This window comes from Eleutherodactylus coqui, chromosome 8 (genome assembly GCF_035609145.1).
Source record: "Eleutherodactylus coqui strain aEleCoq1 chromosome 8, aEleCoq1.hap1, whole genome shotgun sequence".
Lineage (NCBI taxonomy): Eukaryota > Metazoa > Chordata > Amphibia > Anura > Eleutherodactylidae > Eleutherodactylus > Eleutherodactylus coqui.
Window position 1 is genome coordinate 40,275,685 of NC_089844.1, and position 17,466 is coordinate 40,293,150.

A 17,466-nucleotide genomic window follows, 5' to 3' on the forward strand; every position below is an offset into this window, starting at 1 on the left:
AGTGAGTTTAAATTGAATTCTGTATTTAACTGGCAGCCAATGCAGTGACTGGCACAGGGCAGAGGCATCTGAGTAGCGGCTGGACAGTAATATGAGCCTGGCTGCCGCATTCTATAAGTCTCCTCACACCTACGTAGTGCTCTCCCTGAGGGACACATGCAGAATATTCCTATAAGACGCACCTAGAAGGTACATGCACGCGGCACATCTGGATTCCGGCAGAATCCTGTAAAGAACCTGCCCGCAGCCGGCGACCCTGCGTACCTGTCATTCTCTGGCTTCCCTGTACAGCAGATGGTCTGCAGGGCTCGCCGTCAGACATGCGCAGTACAGTTTTTTTTCTTTTTTAACTCGTGCTTTAGGCGATGATGCGGAATCCGCAAACTTTCCGCTAAATCACTTGTGGAAGGAACGTGGTTTGGATGGCTTCTATTGACTTCAATGGAAGCCATCAGCTCGGAATCCGCTCAATGGAGCATACTGCAATTTGTCATCTGCGAGCGGAAACCACAATTGGTCTCGTGTGCACGAAGAATCACTTTTTCATAGCATGCTTTGGGTGGTATTTGCTGCAGAATCCCTAGACATGCGCCCACTGCGGATTCCGCAATTCAAATCCGCCCGTGTGCAGGCGGCCAAGGATACAGAAAATTCTGCACCACAATCCGCATGTATACATGTGCTTTATGGAGCAGAAATCTTTACCCCGACCTGCACCAGCCTCAGCAGCTTTTCTAAAAGTGGGTGTGTCTGTGCGAAAGGGGGCGTCATGGGCCCGTCAGATTTACTATGATTTACCCCAGAAACGGGTAAATTATAGCAGAAATGTATTCCAGCCTATCGCCGGTGTCCACCTGGCACACAGACCGCCAGCAGATGCAACAAATGGCAGTTCCTAATAAATCCTCACATTTACGCCAGCGCAATATTTACTTAGATCAGATGATGAAACGCCAGTCTAAGTAGAGTTGCCCCATTGTGTTTAGTGCAGTGAGGAGGCAGACAAGCAATTTTTTAAGATTTCTGGCACACTTGGGCTATTTTCATCCTTTTAAAAAACGAATTACACGTGTGCGGCATACGGACCCGTATCATTCAATGTGGCAACGCACGCTACCGAGTTTTGTTCATGCAGAAACGGAATCGGATGTACTATTATAAGCCTTTTTACGGACGAGGGTCATCCATTCAAGGCAATGACCGCCATCCAAGTGCGTTCCACATGCTGTCTATTTTTTTTTAAAAGAAGCAGAAAATGGAATATGAAGCTACAAAGCCGAAAAGCTGATTGAAGTGTCAGTGGTGCGCAGGTGAGTACCGCTGTCACCTCAGTCCATACCAGGCACAGCGCCGTTCATCGTATAGCAGCTGTGCCCGGTATTGCAGCTCAGCTCACTTAAACAAGATGGAGCTGCTCTCAGGCCACATAATGAATGAATGTGACACACTGGCCTGAGGACACACCACAGCGCCGCGGCCTCCTAAGTCAGCTGATCGGCAGGGATCACGAGCGACAGACCCTCACCAGTTATCTATTGATGAGCCATCCTGAGGATAAGTCATCAATAGTGGAGTCCCGGAAAACCTCTTTAAAACTCAGGACTTTTCTGGCACATTTTCCAGCTGATTGCAAAAATAACTTATTTTTCTCCCCACTCTTATGTCCAACTGCGACCGTGTAGACAGCGAAGTGTTAATGGGCTGCTGTTCACATCAGCTGATAAGAGCCTGACCCCGTAGCTACAGTGAACATTGCAGGGAGGAGAGAGCGCTGTTCTCACTTTAAGATCAGTTCACTTTATGGAAGGACAAACTTTCCCCTTTTACTCTTTACTGCAATAATAATGGCGCCCCTGAGGTAAGGCAGGAGGAAAGTGGGACTGCAGGGAAGAAGTGGGTCTGTTGGGATTTTGCTGGTTTTTGGAGATTGCAGCCATGAAGTCCTGGAAACGACTGGTGAGGACTTTTAGCTTCTCGCAGGTAAGTCTTCCGGAAAACGCATTCATGTGATGAAAGCTAAAATGCCGTTGGTGTTCGGAGCGAACTGAATAGATTAGGAAAACACTTAAAGGAGCACTCCCCAATAATCCTCCATTACGTAAAGTGTATAATGAGCAGTTCTGCAATTATCTTGTGTATTTCAGTGAATGTGCTTGCTGTCAGTGAATGAGAACATTAATTTACATCCAGAGGCTGACAATCTGTCCTGACTGAGTACTTCTTACAGCTGAGGGATTGTCACAATTGTATCCAGTGATTGTAAATAGTCCTCTATGAACTAAACACAACATATATGCTGTCACTCCGGCATCAGTTCAGGGAAAAAACAGATCCGCTTTTTTTCGTTTTATTTCAGCTTCTCGCCTCCAAAAATGGAGCAGAGAGACAGAAGCCCTGAACTGACCCCAATGCAGGTGTGAAAGCAGCCTTACATCCCTTCCCTCTCCTGATAGTTTGTTACAATGTATCGGTGCAGTAAAAATGTATCATTCTGGAATCCAGGCCGATACATTGTACCTTCACTGATACATTATAACAGCCGGGACGGATGTGGCTGATACACACCTGATTGTGATCAGGGCAGTTTATAGTCTCCGAATACAATCAAAAATTGTTTCATTCAGTGACAGCAAGCGGAGATCTTGAAATGCTTAGGAATTGAAATACGATGTGGAAAGCGAAAGCTCCAAAGCGTTACATTGTACAATGAATAACCGCCTAATGGTATTAAAATTGTACGAACCCTCCTGAAAACGTCCCTTCTTTATTGTAGATTTTAAATCAATGTTGCGTGTAAATATCTTTGGCGCAGAACGCGGCCGCCGTAACGCCATTTTTAACCCCTTAGTGACAGAATTTATTTTAGCCTTAAAGGAATCTGAACAAGTTCTCTGTCCGTGTAAGAGAGCCTTTAGGAGCGATATGTTCTAGCTTTCCCTCCTCGGTTATCAGCTTAGTGGGACCTGCGCAGCCGGTGACAAGGCTCCTTTCTTGGCTCCTGATCTGACGTTTGGCGCCTCTACGTGTTTGCAGCACAATCTTACTTCCTCTTGGTGACTTTGTTATAGAGAACACAATCTTACTGATAACGAAAACGTTCTTCTTTTTACTGATACTTTTTTCCTTCTCAAACGCACTAGGGTATATTTATAACCTGCCAGAACTGGGGTGTCAAAAATTCGCAATTTTGGCGCAATTGTGAATTTTTCAGCGCTTATACCATCCCTGTCATTTCTTAAAAAGTGGGCGGCGTCTAACGTTAAGGCATGTTCCATCATACTTACTATAATTTACGACAGAAACTGGCAGAAATTGTAGCTGATATTCCCCAATGTGTATCCAGCGTACATTTTAGATGTTGCTAATGGGCGCCCTCTGTGGGGGCGACAAATGTATTGAGGCGTGTACCTTGTAACCCCTTTCCCCTGTAGACAGTTTTTCCTTCCTAAATATACCACATTTTTCAAATTTGCCATGTTACTGTAGGCCGGCTTCACACAAGCGTAAGCTCATTTTCGTGCGCCTAAGTCCTGTGTTTTTGCGGCATAAACAATGCTTTTTGCACGCGGATCGGCATACTTAACTAGATTCTTTGCCCCCACAAGGCATCTTCATTTCCGAACAGCAAACAAACACCATATAGAAATGGCTTATTGGCTCCAGATGTGTTTTTTTTTCCAGTGGAGTGAAGCAGCGTTTCACGCATCTTCTTGCATATTGCGCGCACATTTGTACACCATCTCCCACCCCCATTGACTTCTATGGGGGATCTTTAGTATACAGATATGCAGAAAAATATAACGTGTTCCAATTTTTTTTTTTGTGTGTGACCGAAATGTGTGTGCAAAATGTAGACATGTGAAGGAACCCTTTAAAATCACCGGGGCTCTATTCTCTGCATTTTTTAGATTTTACTACTTTGGAACAATAAAATCGTATTTCATAGAAAAAAAAGGCTTTTGCATCCCCGTGTTGAGAACCATAATGTTTTTATTATCTGTGGGACTGTTACGGGCCTTAACCTTTACATGATGAGTCGATGTTTTCATTTGCACCATTTGGAATAAATAACATGATTATTTTATAGCACTGATTGTGTCAATATCACGTCTGCGAAGTTTTTTTTTAATTTGCATTTCTCCAATAATTAATAGTGTTTTATTAGAAGCTTGGACATTTTTGGGATTTATAATTTTTTTTTTGTGGGAGGGGTTTACACATAAAAATAGTTATTATTTTGTTTTACAAAATTTTTTCTTTGTCCCACAAGGGGACTTGGATCGCTTTAATAATAAACTGTACTACTTTTGTAGTGCAGTGTATTATCTGTCATTGTCACATTCATCATCAACCATACAGCCTATTACTGTCAGTGATGAAGATTGACCCTAACAGGCCACCATATATGGCAACCATCAGCACCCCATAATCAGCTCGCAAATGGGTCGATGGAGTGAAGGAGTGAGCCATCTCCCTATCCAAACCCAGATAGCGCTGTCTGAATTGATAGTGGCATCTAAAGGGATAAATCACTAAGATCGAAGCAAATGGAGGACCATGGCTGTAAGTTACAGGGCCAATCCTGCCCTGCCCTGATTACTGGGGGCTCGGATCTTGAGCCCCCTGGAAATGAGCGCTGCACGTGCACGGTGATGTGGAAACTACTGGCTCACTGTGCCATACATAGATGGCATGTATTTTACTGATAATCAGGCGCATTTACTTAGGCTGGTGTTTCATACGCCGCTCTAAGTAAAGCTAGTACTGATGGCACAAGCCTCATAATACGGTCCATGGGTCACATTTGGCGGCTTCTTTGTGCGCCAGGCTGAAAATTACCAGCTACGAGCTAGAGAAGGTTTCAATGATGATTTATGGCAGTTTCTGGTGTATATTATAGTTAATCTGATGAGCCACATGCAGCCACGACCCCTGATGTTAGTTACTAGCTAGATAAAAAAATGATCTATCTATCTATCCATCCCGTATCTATCTATCTATCTCTCTCATATCTGTCTGTCTATCTCTCTCATATCTGTCTATCTATCTATCTATCTCATATCTATCTATCTCTTATCTATCTCCTATCTATCTATCTATCTATCTCATATCTATCTATCTATCTATCTATCTATCTATCTATCTATCTATCTATCTATCTATCTATCTATCTCATATCTATCCATCTCATATCTATCTATCTAATCTCCTATCTATCTATCTCCTATCTATCTATCTATCTATCTATCTATCTATCTATCTATCTATCTATCTATCTATCTATCTATCTATCTCATATCTATCTATCCCATAGATTACACCTTAATGTATTACTGTGTTGCTTGTGCCTCTTTGTACATTGGTTGCACTTACACTGCTCTGGTAAATATGCCCTATTAACTGCAACGTTGTCTATTACCATGTGATTCCCAGATGTGCTATGGCACCCCTACCTAAACACTAGCAGACACCCTGCCAAGAGGTGGTATCACCAGCCATCATTAGGGAAGATGTGTATGATGCTAGCTAGGCTAAAGGTGACTCAGAAATGTCCGGTCACAATCTTTTCCACCCGGACACTGAGATGATGGATTACCAAATAATCAGATTGAAAAAATAACCAAAGTGTGACATCTGTGGGTTGCAGATATGACAGATCTGGTGTTTGTTGCTCTCTCTATTAGATTACGTGCAGACTGTGTAATTTCCTGCATGTATCATTAGTTATTAGTCTGAACTCTCTGTATAATTCCCTCTGTGTCTTGTGTTGTCTAATAACCTGAAAATTGTGTTATCTACACAGGGCTCCACCAAGTCCTCCAGAAGTAGCCAGTCCCGCCGCAGACCATCCAGGTGAGGCTCAAAGGACAACTGTATAGGTTCTCTAAATAGCCCTCATATCTATCTATCTGTCTCATATCTATCTATCTATCTATCTATCTATCTATCTATCTATCTATCTATCTATCTCATATCTGTCTATCTATCTATCTATCTATCATCTATCTATCTAATATCTATCTCATATCTATCTATCTGTCTCATATCTATCTATCTATCTATCTATCTATCTATCTATCTATCTATCTATCTATCTATCTATCTATCTATCTATCTATCTATCTATCTATCTATCTATCTATCTCATATCTATCTATCTATCCATCTCCCATCTATCTATCTCATATCTATCTATCTCATATCTATCTATCTCATATCTATCTATCTCATATCTATCTATCTGATATATGTGTATTACAATCTTTGTCCTGATGTCTTGGCTCTTTAATAAATCCTTTCACACTGGTAACACTGTAGTAGATCACTGGAGTAGGTTATACTCTGTAGTAGATCACTGTGGCAGATTATACACTGTAATAGGTTATACAATGTAGTAGATCATTGAGGTAGATTATGCTGTGGTAGATCATTAAAGTAGATTACATACTATCGTAGATCACTGTAGTAGATTATACACTGTAATAGATTATATTCTGTAGTAGATCATTGTAGTAGATTCTATGCTGTAGTAGATCACTGTAGAAGATTGTACATTGTAATAGAGTATATGCTGTACTAAATTGCTTTAATAGATTATATAGTGTAGTATATATGCTGAAGTGGATCGTATGCTGTAGTAGATGATATGCTATAATAGATTGTACACTCCAGTAGATCACTCTAGTACTTCATATGCTGTAATAGTTCTGCATTGGTAGAATGTTCCCCGCTTAGATGGGAGTAGAGAAGAGATGGGGATATCGTGCCCTCTCACACAGACAGCTGCTCTCAGCCTTTCCTCCATCCCTTAGAACATAGGGTGAGGCCACTTACATACCTCGAAACCCATGTGACAGTAAAATCCAGCACAGACATTTCTGGGAATGAGCAGGACTCGGAGAGAAGAAGCCCATTTAGATGCTTCACACATGTGACTCCCATATCACACTGTGTCTTGTTTGTCTGAAGAATTATGGAGATCTTGGCTCTTTGTAGGGTCATCACAAACAATATGTGGATTACAAGAAAACATGATAAAAATGTGTTAGTTTCAATGTCAGCTTAGAGGTGAGAAGCTGGCACTTGTCTTCCAGATTCACCAGCCCACGTGTCTTCTGGAGGATCCCTCACCAGAAAGTCTTCTTCCTCCCACAGGAGCTTCAGCTTGATGCACACCATGGAGGACAGCTGTGAGCTCGATCTCACCTACATCACAGAGCGGATCATCTCCGTCACCTTTTCTGCCGGGACAGAAGAGGCCAACTTCTGCCGAAACCTCAAGGAGGTGGCTCATATGCTGAAGTCCAAACATGGAGACAACTATTTGGTGAGTCCTTGAAGATTTGACCCCTAATCTTAGACATTTGTCATTCTCTTACTCTAAAAGGTTTTCAATGTAATTAAATAATTCATGTTTCCAACTTAATCAACTTCTTATTGTTTTAGATCTTCAATTTGTCTGAGAGAAGACATGACATCAGCAAGTTACATTCTAAGGTGAGATATGGAGGTCATGTAGTATGCAGAGTTTACAAATGGAGGTTATGCCAGTCTGTATCGTTAGCAGGTAGAAGCTACATTGACTCAAAATGACAGCATGTGGGGGTCACATTGACTTATATATGACGTAGCATAGATATGTGATGGCTGTGATCACTTTGAAGGCTGGTGGAGGTCATGTTAGCTTGCAATACAGATAGATGGAGGCTGTGATTAGGCAGAAGGCTGATTGAGGTCATGTGGGCTACAATATAGGTTAGTGGAGGCCATGATCATTTAGAAGGCTGGTGGTGATCACGTTTAGGCAGGGCCTTTTTAACCATATCCCAAATGGAGCTCCTGTATCAGGCACATTGGCAGCAGAGCCACCTGCCATCAACATTGCTTTCAACTGTATCCCCAGGCCACAGATACAGTTAAACACTATAGAGAGTACTGTTCATTTTGGGGACAAAGAGTGGGCACTATTAACTTTGGGACATAGAGCAACACTATAAATTTTGGGGACACAGAGTGGCACTATTACTTTGTGGAGACACAGAGTGGCACTATTACTTTGTGGTGACACAGAGGGGCACTATTACTTTGGAGTGGGGATACAGAGTGACACTATTACTTTGGAGTGAGGATACAGAGTGACACTATTACTTTGGAGTGAGGATACAGAGTGACACTGTTAGTTTGTGGGGATACAAAGTGGCACTATTAGTTTGTGGGGATACAGAGTGGCACTATTAGTTTGTGGGGATACAGAGTGGCACTATTAGTTTGTGGGGATACAGAGTGGCACTATTAGTTTGTGGGGATACAGAGTGGCACTATTAGTTTGTGGGAATACAGAGTGGCACTATTAGTTTGTGGGGATACAGAGTGGCACTATTAGTTTGTGGGGATACAGAGTGGCACTATTAGTTTGTGGGGATACAAAGTGGCACTATTAGTTTGTGGGGATACAGAGTGGCACTATTAGTTTGTGGGAATACAGAGTGGCACTATTAGTTTGTGGGGATACAGAGTGGCACTATTAGTTTGTGGGGATACAGAGTGGCACTATTAGTTTGTGGGGATACAAAGTGGCACTATTAGTTTGTGGGGATACAGAGTGGCACTATTAGTTTGTGGGAATACAGAGTGGCACTATTAGTTTGTGGGAATACAGAGTGGCACTATTAGTTTGTGGGGATACAGAGTGGCACTATTAGTTTGTGGGGATACAGAGTGGCACTATTAGTTTGTGGGGATACAGAGTGGCACTATTAGTTTGTGGGGATACAGAGTGGCACTATTAGTTTGTGGGGATACAGAGTGGCACTATTAGTTTGTGGGGATACAGAGTGGCACTATTAGTTTGTGGGGATACAGAGTGGCACTATTAGTTTGTGGGGATACAGAGTGACACTGTTAGTTTGTGGGGATACAAAGTGGTACTATTAGTTTGTGGGGATACAGAGTGGCACTATTAGTTTGTGGGGATACAGAGTGGCACTATTAGTTTGTGGGGATACAGAGTGACACTGTTAGTTTGTGGGGATACAAAGTGGTACTATTAGTTTGTGGGGATACAGAGTGGCACTATTAGTTTGTGGGGATACAGAGTGGCACTATTAGTTTGTGGGGATACAGAGTGGCACTATTAGTTTGTGGGGATACAGAGTGGCACTATTAGTTTGTGGGGATACAGAGTGACACTGTTAGTTTGTGGGGATACAAAGTGGTACTATTAGTTTGTGGGGATACAGAGTGGCACTATTAGTTTGTGGGGATACAGAGTGGCACTATTAGTTTGTGGGGATACAGAGTGGCACTATTAGTTTGAGTGGGACAGAGAGACTGTTATTATTTGTGGAGGTAAAAAGACCATTTTTACTTTGTGAAGTCACTATTAATTTGTAGGCATACAGGGGCCAAAAGTAAAGGGCACAAAGGGCATTATTAACGTGTGGGAGCACAAAAGAGGCCACTATTAATGTGCTATGAGGCAGACTTTATTATGGTCGGCACTATGGGGGAATTGTTATTGTGTAGGGGCACTATTACTGTGGGACACAAAATTGGGCACTAGTATTTTGTAGGAGGCACTGAGAGGGGCAATAGGGGTAAGAGCAAGCTGGGTAGAGTGTGACAAGAAAAGTCAAAGAAAGAAATCTCCATGTTGGTTTGGGACCAGATAAAAAAGAGAAAGCGGATGTCGCCAATCAGAGAAGACGTCACTTGTGATTGCTGGAGGTAACTGCACTGTAATCACTATCACAGTGTAGAGCTGTTATTGGACCATTATATGGAGACTGCATTATTTAGAAGTAGAGACACTTATTTTTATATCTAAGCCGGCCTTGTTATAAAGGTTTGTCCGCAATGTGTTAAAATAGCCCTGGTTATTGTGCGTTATATATTAGAGGGGTGAAGGCTGTGAATATGCAGAAGGATGGTGGAGGTCATGTCGGCTTATATCATAAATAGATGGAGGCTGTTTAGTGGAGTCCTTGTTGATGGGGAGTGCAGACATAGATCCTATCACATGAAGTCATTGCTGCTCACGGGGCTCCTATATTCCCTGTCTGCACAGACAATTATGTCTATGGCTGCACCCGGATGACGGGCTGTATAGATCCCATCAGGATGTGAGGCCTGGAGTCTGAGCTCCGCTCCAACATACAGAGAGGATGGATCTTCATTATCTCTGATTACAGAGCAGCTAATTAGGAGTCGTTTCCTATGTAGAACTAGAAAACATCAGGGGGGGGGGGGGGTTAAAGTAGAACCTTAGTCACCCGAACATCACAAACAAAAGCTCAAAACTGACCTCTTTCCACTTGCTTTGCAATGCAGTGTATTTCTCTCTGTTATCAGCCAGTGCTTGCTTAGGTAATTGTCTTTTCCAGGCTTGCAGCTCTGTTGTTTCATCCCCTCCTCCGCAGAAGAGGGGCATCTAACCCATTCTTATATTACTGCTTTGGGTCCACAGGTGCTGGACTTCGGGTGGCCGGACCTGCACGCTCCTGCACTTGAGAAGGTTTGCAGCATCTGTAAAGCAATGGACACCTGGCTGAACGCTGATCCTCACAATGTTGTCGTCATCCACAATAGAGTAAGTAATGTTGGGGTCCCGAGAGCCCCATCTGCCTGAAGACCACCATAGACATCAGGTTCTCCTAAGCAGATCTGGTCCAGCGGCCTGTGAGCAAACCCGCCGACTGTAACTCTGATCAAGGAGGATGTTAGGGGGAGTCCAGTCAGCCAGCTATCATTTATGGGGGTGCAGACCTGAGTCCTCAATGTTATATAGAGACAACTAACTAAAAGACAGACTCCGATACTAAGCAGTAGAATATCGCCCTGGGCGTCTCCTTCTTCAGTGTACAGAAATAATATAATGATAATGCATTTGGGACTTTTCTAATGTTTTGGTGCTTTTTCAGGGAAACCGTGGACGGACCGGAGTAGTTGTTGCAGCATACATGCACTACAGCAATATATCTGCCAGGTATGTATACACAGGTTATACCAGTTGTACACATATAATCACATACTGAAGATACCCAGGTTATACCAGCATGGTTCATATTACTATATACAGGAGATGTAACCGGGTTATACCGGCATGCTCTATATCACTATATATAGGACATGTATAACTTATACCAGCCATGCATATATAATTATATACAGAAGATGCCCAGGGTATACCAGCGTGGCCCATATCACTATATACAGGGAGATTTATAACATATACCAGCTGTACAAATATAATTATATACAGGAGATACGCAGGTTATACCAGCATGGTTCAAATCACTATATGCAGGAGATGTATAACTTATACCAGCTGTACATATATAATTATATACAGGAGATGCCCAGGTTATACCAGCATGCTCCATATTACTATATACAGGATATGTATAACTTATACCAGCTGTACATATATAATTATATACAGGAGATACCCAGGTTATACCAGCATGCTCCATATCACTATATACAGGGAGATGTATAGCTTATACCAGCTGTACATTTATAATTATATACAGGAGATACCCAGGTTATACCAGCATGCTCCATATAACTATATACAGGGAGATGTATAGCTTATACCAGCTGTACATATATAATTATATACAGGAGATACCCAGGTTATACCAGCATGCTCCATATTACTATATACAGGATATGTATAACTTATACCAGCTGTACATATATAATTATATACAGGAGATACCCAGGTTATACCAGCATGCTCCATATTACTATATACAGGCTATGTATAACTTATACCAGCTGTACATATATAATTATATACAGGAGATACCCAGGTTATACCAGCATGCTCCATATCACTATATACAGGGGGATGTATAACTTATACCAGCTGTACATATATAATTATATACTGGAGATACCCAGGTTATACCAGCATGCTCCATATCACTATATACAGGAGATGTATAACTTATACCAGCTGTACATATATAATTATATACAGGAAATACCCAGGCTATACAAGCATGGTCCAAATCACTATATGCAGGAGATGTATAACTTATACCAGCTGTACATATATAATTATATACAGGAGATACCCAGGTTATACCAGCATGCTCCATATCACTATACACAGGACATGTATAACTTATACCAGCTGTACATATATAATTATATACAGGAGATACCCAGGTTATACCAGCATGCTCCATATCACTATATAAAGGGAGATGTATAACTTATACCAGCTGTACATATATAATTATATACTGGAGATACCCAGGTTTTACCAGCATGCTCCATATCGCTATATACAAGCAGATGTATAACTTACATTAACTGAATAGTGGACATTTCTGGCCTTTAAAATAGCAGTGCTTCCTCATGGCGTCCATCCACAGGTGCACTAAGAGAACATTGCCCACACCATTACTTCTCCAACAGCCTAAAAGGACATCCTCCCCTGATCCCTTTTGGCAGTGAGCTATTTCCATCCACAGGATCCCCTTCTGCTGGGTGTCTTCCTCGATCACACCATTCTCTGTATACTCTCCATCACTCAGATCGCTGGATCATCCTATCTAATGCGGATTCACTCTAAAACTGATCCGTGAAAAACTTGCCACCTGATTCTAAGCTGCACTTCGAGGTCCCGGCTCTAATAACCATAAAGACAGCGCCAATCGTGAGGGGGCCGAGGGCTCTAATAAGGGCCCATTCAGTTTATGGTATACCTGCTTTAGGGCGCCTTCACACTGGCGAGAAAATCGTACAAATACGAAGCACGTTCTTTTGAACGGGTTCATTCACATTAGCGATGTTTTCGTACATGGCACCACGATGCGATGCAGGAAACACATCGCAGCATGTTCTATCTTCCTGCAAGATCGCCTATTGTTTTCAATGGAGCTGATGGCAGCAGTGCCGGCCCCATTGAGAGCAAGGGGAGAACACCACGATCCTCTGCCGCGGTTGTCTCCCTGCAGTGATGTGAGGCTGTCTTCACATGAAGACGCCTCACATCCACGGGGCTTTCACATGGTGGGGGGTGTGATATCAGTCCGTGAATCGCAGCCCAACATCGTCCTCGCGAGTGTGAAGGAGCCCCAACATACGTAATTATACACGGATTTATGAAGCAGATTTGACACAAAGTTGATATCTCAGATGAAGGTTTCTGGATATTGGAATATATATATATGTACTTGTGTGATACAATAACACTTCTTACTTCTTGCTGGCTTTGATCCGGGACGTGGCGGTGTTAGGATCTCGCCGCCGGCGCAGGGTCAGTCACGGTGGCGCCTCCTCCCGCTCTCCACATGACGGACATGTCTGCCTTTGAGTCGTGAGGGGAGAGGTTAATGGGGCTCAGGATGGGAGAGCTCATAGATAAACACAGGACGCTGCTCAACCAGACAATACTCCTCAGCGCTTTACACTTAGGTCTATCGAGATACAATGGAGGCAGCCCTTTTATTACTGAGCTAATATGGGGTGGCCACGAAAAAGTAGCTCGGCGACACGCGCTTATGAAAGCTGCATAAAAGAAAATCTGCCTTTGTTGCCCATAGCAACCAATCGCAGCGCAGCTTTTATGTTACCTTAGCACTATAAGGACTAGCAACCAATCACAGCGCAGCTTTCATTTTATCTCAGCACTATAAGGACTAGCAACCAATCACAGCGCAGCTTTCATTTTACCTCAGCAGCATAAGAAATGAAAGCTGCGCTGTGATTGGTTGCTATGTGCTATTGGTTTCTGTGGCCACCCTGTATAACAAACTTCATGCCTCACACCATGTACATATATATGCATGCATTACCATCCTGGCTACTATTATAATATGATCCCCTTATCTTGTGACCTTCTTTGTTTCTGAATCGCAGACCCCCATAAATAACTTGTGTCTCGTCCCACAGTGCAGATCAGGCCCTGGACAGATTCGCCATGAGACGGTTTTACGAAGATAAAGTTCTCCCTGTTGGTCAGCCGTCCCAGAAAAGGTCAGTAATCACCTCCAGTGCTCCGTGTTACCTCCTCCTAATAATAGGTCGTCACGACTGATATTAGATTGCAAGCTCATGTGGACAGGACTGTCTCTGCTATTGCACCTCAAGTATTCCATTTCCACAGTTCTTCTCCTGTTATGTACTGCATTGTAGATGGCCATGGAATAAGATGGCGCCATATCACTAAACTACTAATATGTGTCAACCAGATCCAGTGTGAATGTAATTGGGAACACCAAGGGGGCGACACTCCACCATTCATTCAGATTTAGTGATTTGAGTTGCAGATGGGTCAGAGGCACACATAAAGTAGAATGGCCGCCATATTGGGGTCCCTTTGCTCCTCTAGGCTTGGGTGTTAGAATGGCGAATCAGGTTTGAAAAGGGAAGGGGTCTGTGTGTGTGCGGGGGGGGGGGGGGGGGGGGGGGGCATTTATTCCTCATACATGTGGCCCTAATGGAATTACCCTGCCAGCCAAAATATAGCACGAGGGTCCCAGAACTTCATTTTTTCTTGTGATCAGGGTGCGGTGAACTGCTCTGTCAGTCTCACATCTGTACGTTTTCCTGATGCCTACTTTTATATGTTCTTGTGACTTGTTTTTCCCCTGCAGGTACATCCATTATTTCAGCGGCCTGCTGTCCGGGGCCATTAAGATGAATAACAAGCCGCTGTTTTTGCATCACGTCATCATGCACGGGATTCCAAATTTTGAGTCTCAAGGAGGTAAAATATAGATCTCTGGTCACATGACTGGCGAGGTGTAATATTACTAATGTGGATAGCTGAAGGAGAATTAGTGTGTGTGATATATAGAAGTGTAATATATTATCTCATTTCTTTGCTGATTTATAAGGGCTTGACGTTAGCCTTGCTATCCATAGCTCCTCCTCTGATGCAGTAACCCTATGACAACACTTTAGGTTGTTACCATAGGGACACTGTGGATTTAGATCACGATCCACATGAATGTTCATATTCTACCTGATTTAGGGCACTCATTCACACTTATGTTATGGCTTTCTGTCTCTTTGTTACGTTTTTGGAACAGAGAAAACAAAATTAAACATTTCTATATTGGCTTCTATGAGTTAAAAAAAAGGATAACAAAATGCTTTCAGTCTGCTTTCGTTTGGTTATGCTTCCATTTTTTTAAGAAAACAATACTGCATTCTCCAGAATGAAACCTTTCCTTTTTTTTTTTTTGAAACTCATTGAAATCAATGCGGGAAAAAACATACATTTTATTCCATTTTAATTTAGTCTTTCTGCTCCAAAAACAGAACAAAGAGATGGAAAGTCTTATGTAAGCATCTTATCGGCGCTGGGAAGGACCCTCAGGGGTAGCAGCCGCAGGTCTGGAGAGTAGTCAGATGGAAAGCCAGAGGTTGGTATCAGGAAGTCTCCGTTGCAATACAATGGATAAGGCGGGTAGCGTAGTCAGATATAATGCCAGGAGTCGGTATTGGGAAATCCTGTAGCAATAGCAGGCAGAAGAGAAGTTGGATCAAACACCTGTGGAGCAAAATAATCATGCACTGAGGGAGTAGTAGGGCCAGGCTTTTATAGGAAGTGCAATCAAAGGCAGGAGCTAGATAACTGGGATCAGAGAACAAGGCTGAGCATTATACAGGGGAACTGTCCACAGGCTGGATAACTCAATAAGAAGGGCTACTGCTTGGAGTGCAGGACGTTCCTGTGGATAACGGATAACTTGTAATTCTGATACAACCCCTTTAAGTGTATATATGTGTGGACATTGATGTGGACTCACACTTTAGTAAGACTAATGGGACTTCTTTGCTTAGAAAAGCTCCCAAATCCTTCAAAACATGTTATATCTTGTAATTCCGTCCTTTCTGTCTCACTTAGGATGTCGACCGTTCCTGAAGATCTATCAGGCCATGCAGCCGGTCTATACCTCGGGAATATAGTAAGTGGTTTTCATATAAAATGTGTAAAATGCAAATCTACAGTATCTGCCCAATGCCTGTCTGTCTCTCTCATGTCTGTCTGTCTGCCTGATGCCTGTCTGTTGGTCTCTCTCATGTCTGTCTGTCTATCGACCTGTTCCATTGTATTTCTCGATCTCCTGGGGGAAGCTTTGCTACAATAAGATATATTTACTTATGCTGGTGTTTTATATACCCATCTAAGTAAAGGTACCTTTACATGGGCGATTATCATTCAAATTATCGCTGGAAACAACAAATTCTGGCGATACTCGTCATGTGTACATGCGGCAGCCAATAGGGTGCTGAGTGAGAAATCGCTCACCTGTCAGAGTTGCTTGGATTTTGGGCTCCTACCCACTTGCGTTTTTTTAACACAAATGTCAGTGGGACTTTTGTAATGTTAAAAACGCATCGCAAGTTTGTGGTTTGCGTTTTTTGTGCAATGCATTTTAACATTAGAAAGTCCCATTGACAATCGTGTTAAAATAACGCTGCGATATCAGTGTTAAAAAAAAACGTAAGTGGGTAGGAGCCCTCAAGCAGAAACTGTGTAAAGAGTAGTCACTCAAGCTTTGAGCAACTGCTTGCTTACTGTGAATAGAGGCAGGCGGCTGGAATGATCCCCCGTCTGCTCTGCCTCTATTCACTTGAAAGACTATCACTCCTGTGTAAAGCAGAGGACCAATAGGCACGGGTACAGCTGTCATACCGGGCAAAGGTACCTTAACAGTGGAGCTGCTGTGAAGTGCGCCAAATGTATTTAGAGGCACAGGCCCCTTAAGGCCTCCTTCACACGGGCGACAAAGTCACGCGATTTTCTAGCATTGCTATGATGCTACAAATCGCATGTATGAGAAGCCCATGGTTTCCTATGGGTCCTTCACACATGAGATGTTTTGTAGCATGCTATAAAACGACACACAAACCTCGCAGGTCCGGCGATATGCCCGCGACACGTGAGGTTTTGTAGCCCATGTTTCTCTATGGAGCCTTCCTCTCTGTTGTATCGCATAGCATGAAAACGCAGTTTGCATGCAATGCGATGCAACTTTGACAGTAGCAGATGCTACAAAGTCGCGTGATTTTATAGCGTCACATGCGACTTTGTAGCGCTACAAAATCGTGGTATTGCTGTGAGAAAATCGCAGCGATATCATACGGTGCTGCGATGCGAGATCGCTGCGATTTTCTCGCAGCAATGCGGTGTCGCCCGTGTGAAGGAGGCCTAATACTTTTGCCGCATCTACACCTGCTCAGAGATGGAGTAGCCATAGTTTACAGCAACCTCTGGTGTAAATTTATAAGACCTCTGAGAGCCCACGCTGCCTCTTCTCCTAACACTAAACCCCACCCACCTTTTTAAAAAAGTGGGGGGACCTGGTGCAAACCTTCAAAATGTCTCAGTTCTGGCACTTATGCCAATATTGTGGCTTTTTGTTGCTGGAATGTTGGCACCATAGAGTTGAGACATAACCCCCAATGTCAGTCCTCTGTGCGCTGGACACAAATCGCTCT

General features: G+C 42.9%; 1 protein-coding gene across 9 annotated transcripts in view; it reads left to right on the forward strand.

Annotated features, from left to right (window-relative positions):
- TNS1 (tensin 1) overlaps positions 1-17,466 on the forward strand; it is a 498,102-nt gene that overhangs the window by 374,641 nt on the left and 105,995 nt on the right. For 8 of the 9 annotated variants that reach the window (XM_066575541.1, XM_066575542.1, XM_066575546.1 and 5 more), the window contains 8 exons: positions 5,804-5,853; positions 7,156-7,327; positions 7,447-7,497; positions 10,466-10,588; positions 10,920-10,984; positions 13,906-13,989; positions 14,610-14,722; positions 15,869-15,929. In XM_066575541.1, the coding sequence (XP_066431638.1) occupies positions 5,804-5,853; positions 7,156-7,327; positions 7,447-7,497; positions 10,466-10,588; positions 10,920-10,984; positions 13,906-13,989; positions 14,610-14,722; positions 15,869-15,929 (719 nt within the window). Of the gene's footprint in view, positions 1-1,896; positions 1,981-5,803; positions 5,854-7,155; positions 7,328-7,446; positions 7,498-10,465; positions 10,589-10,919; positions 10,985-13,905; positions 13,990-14,609; positions 14,723-15,868; positions 15,930-17,466 lie in introns of those variants that run through there. The other variant, XM_066575548.1, reaches the window with a different exon arrangement.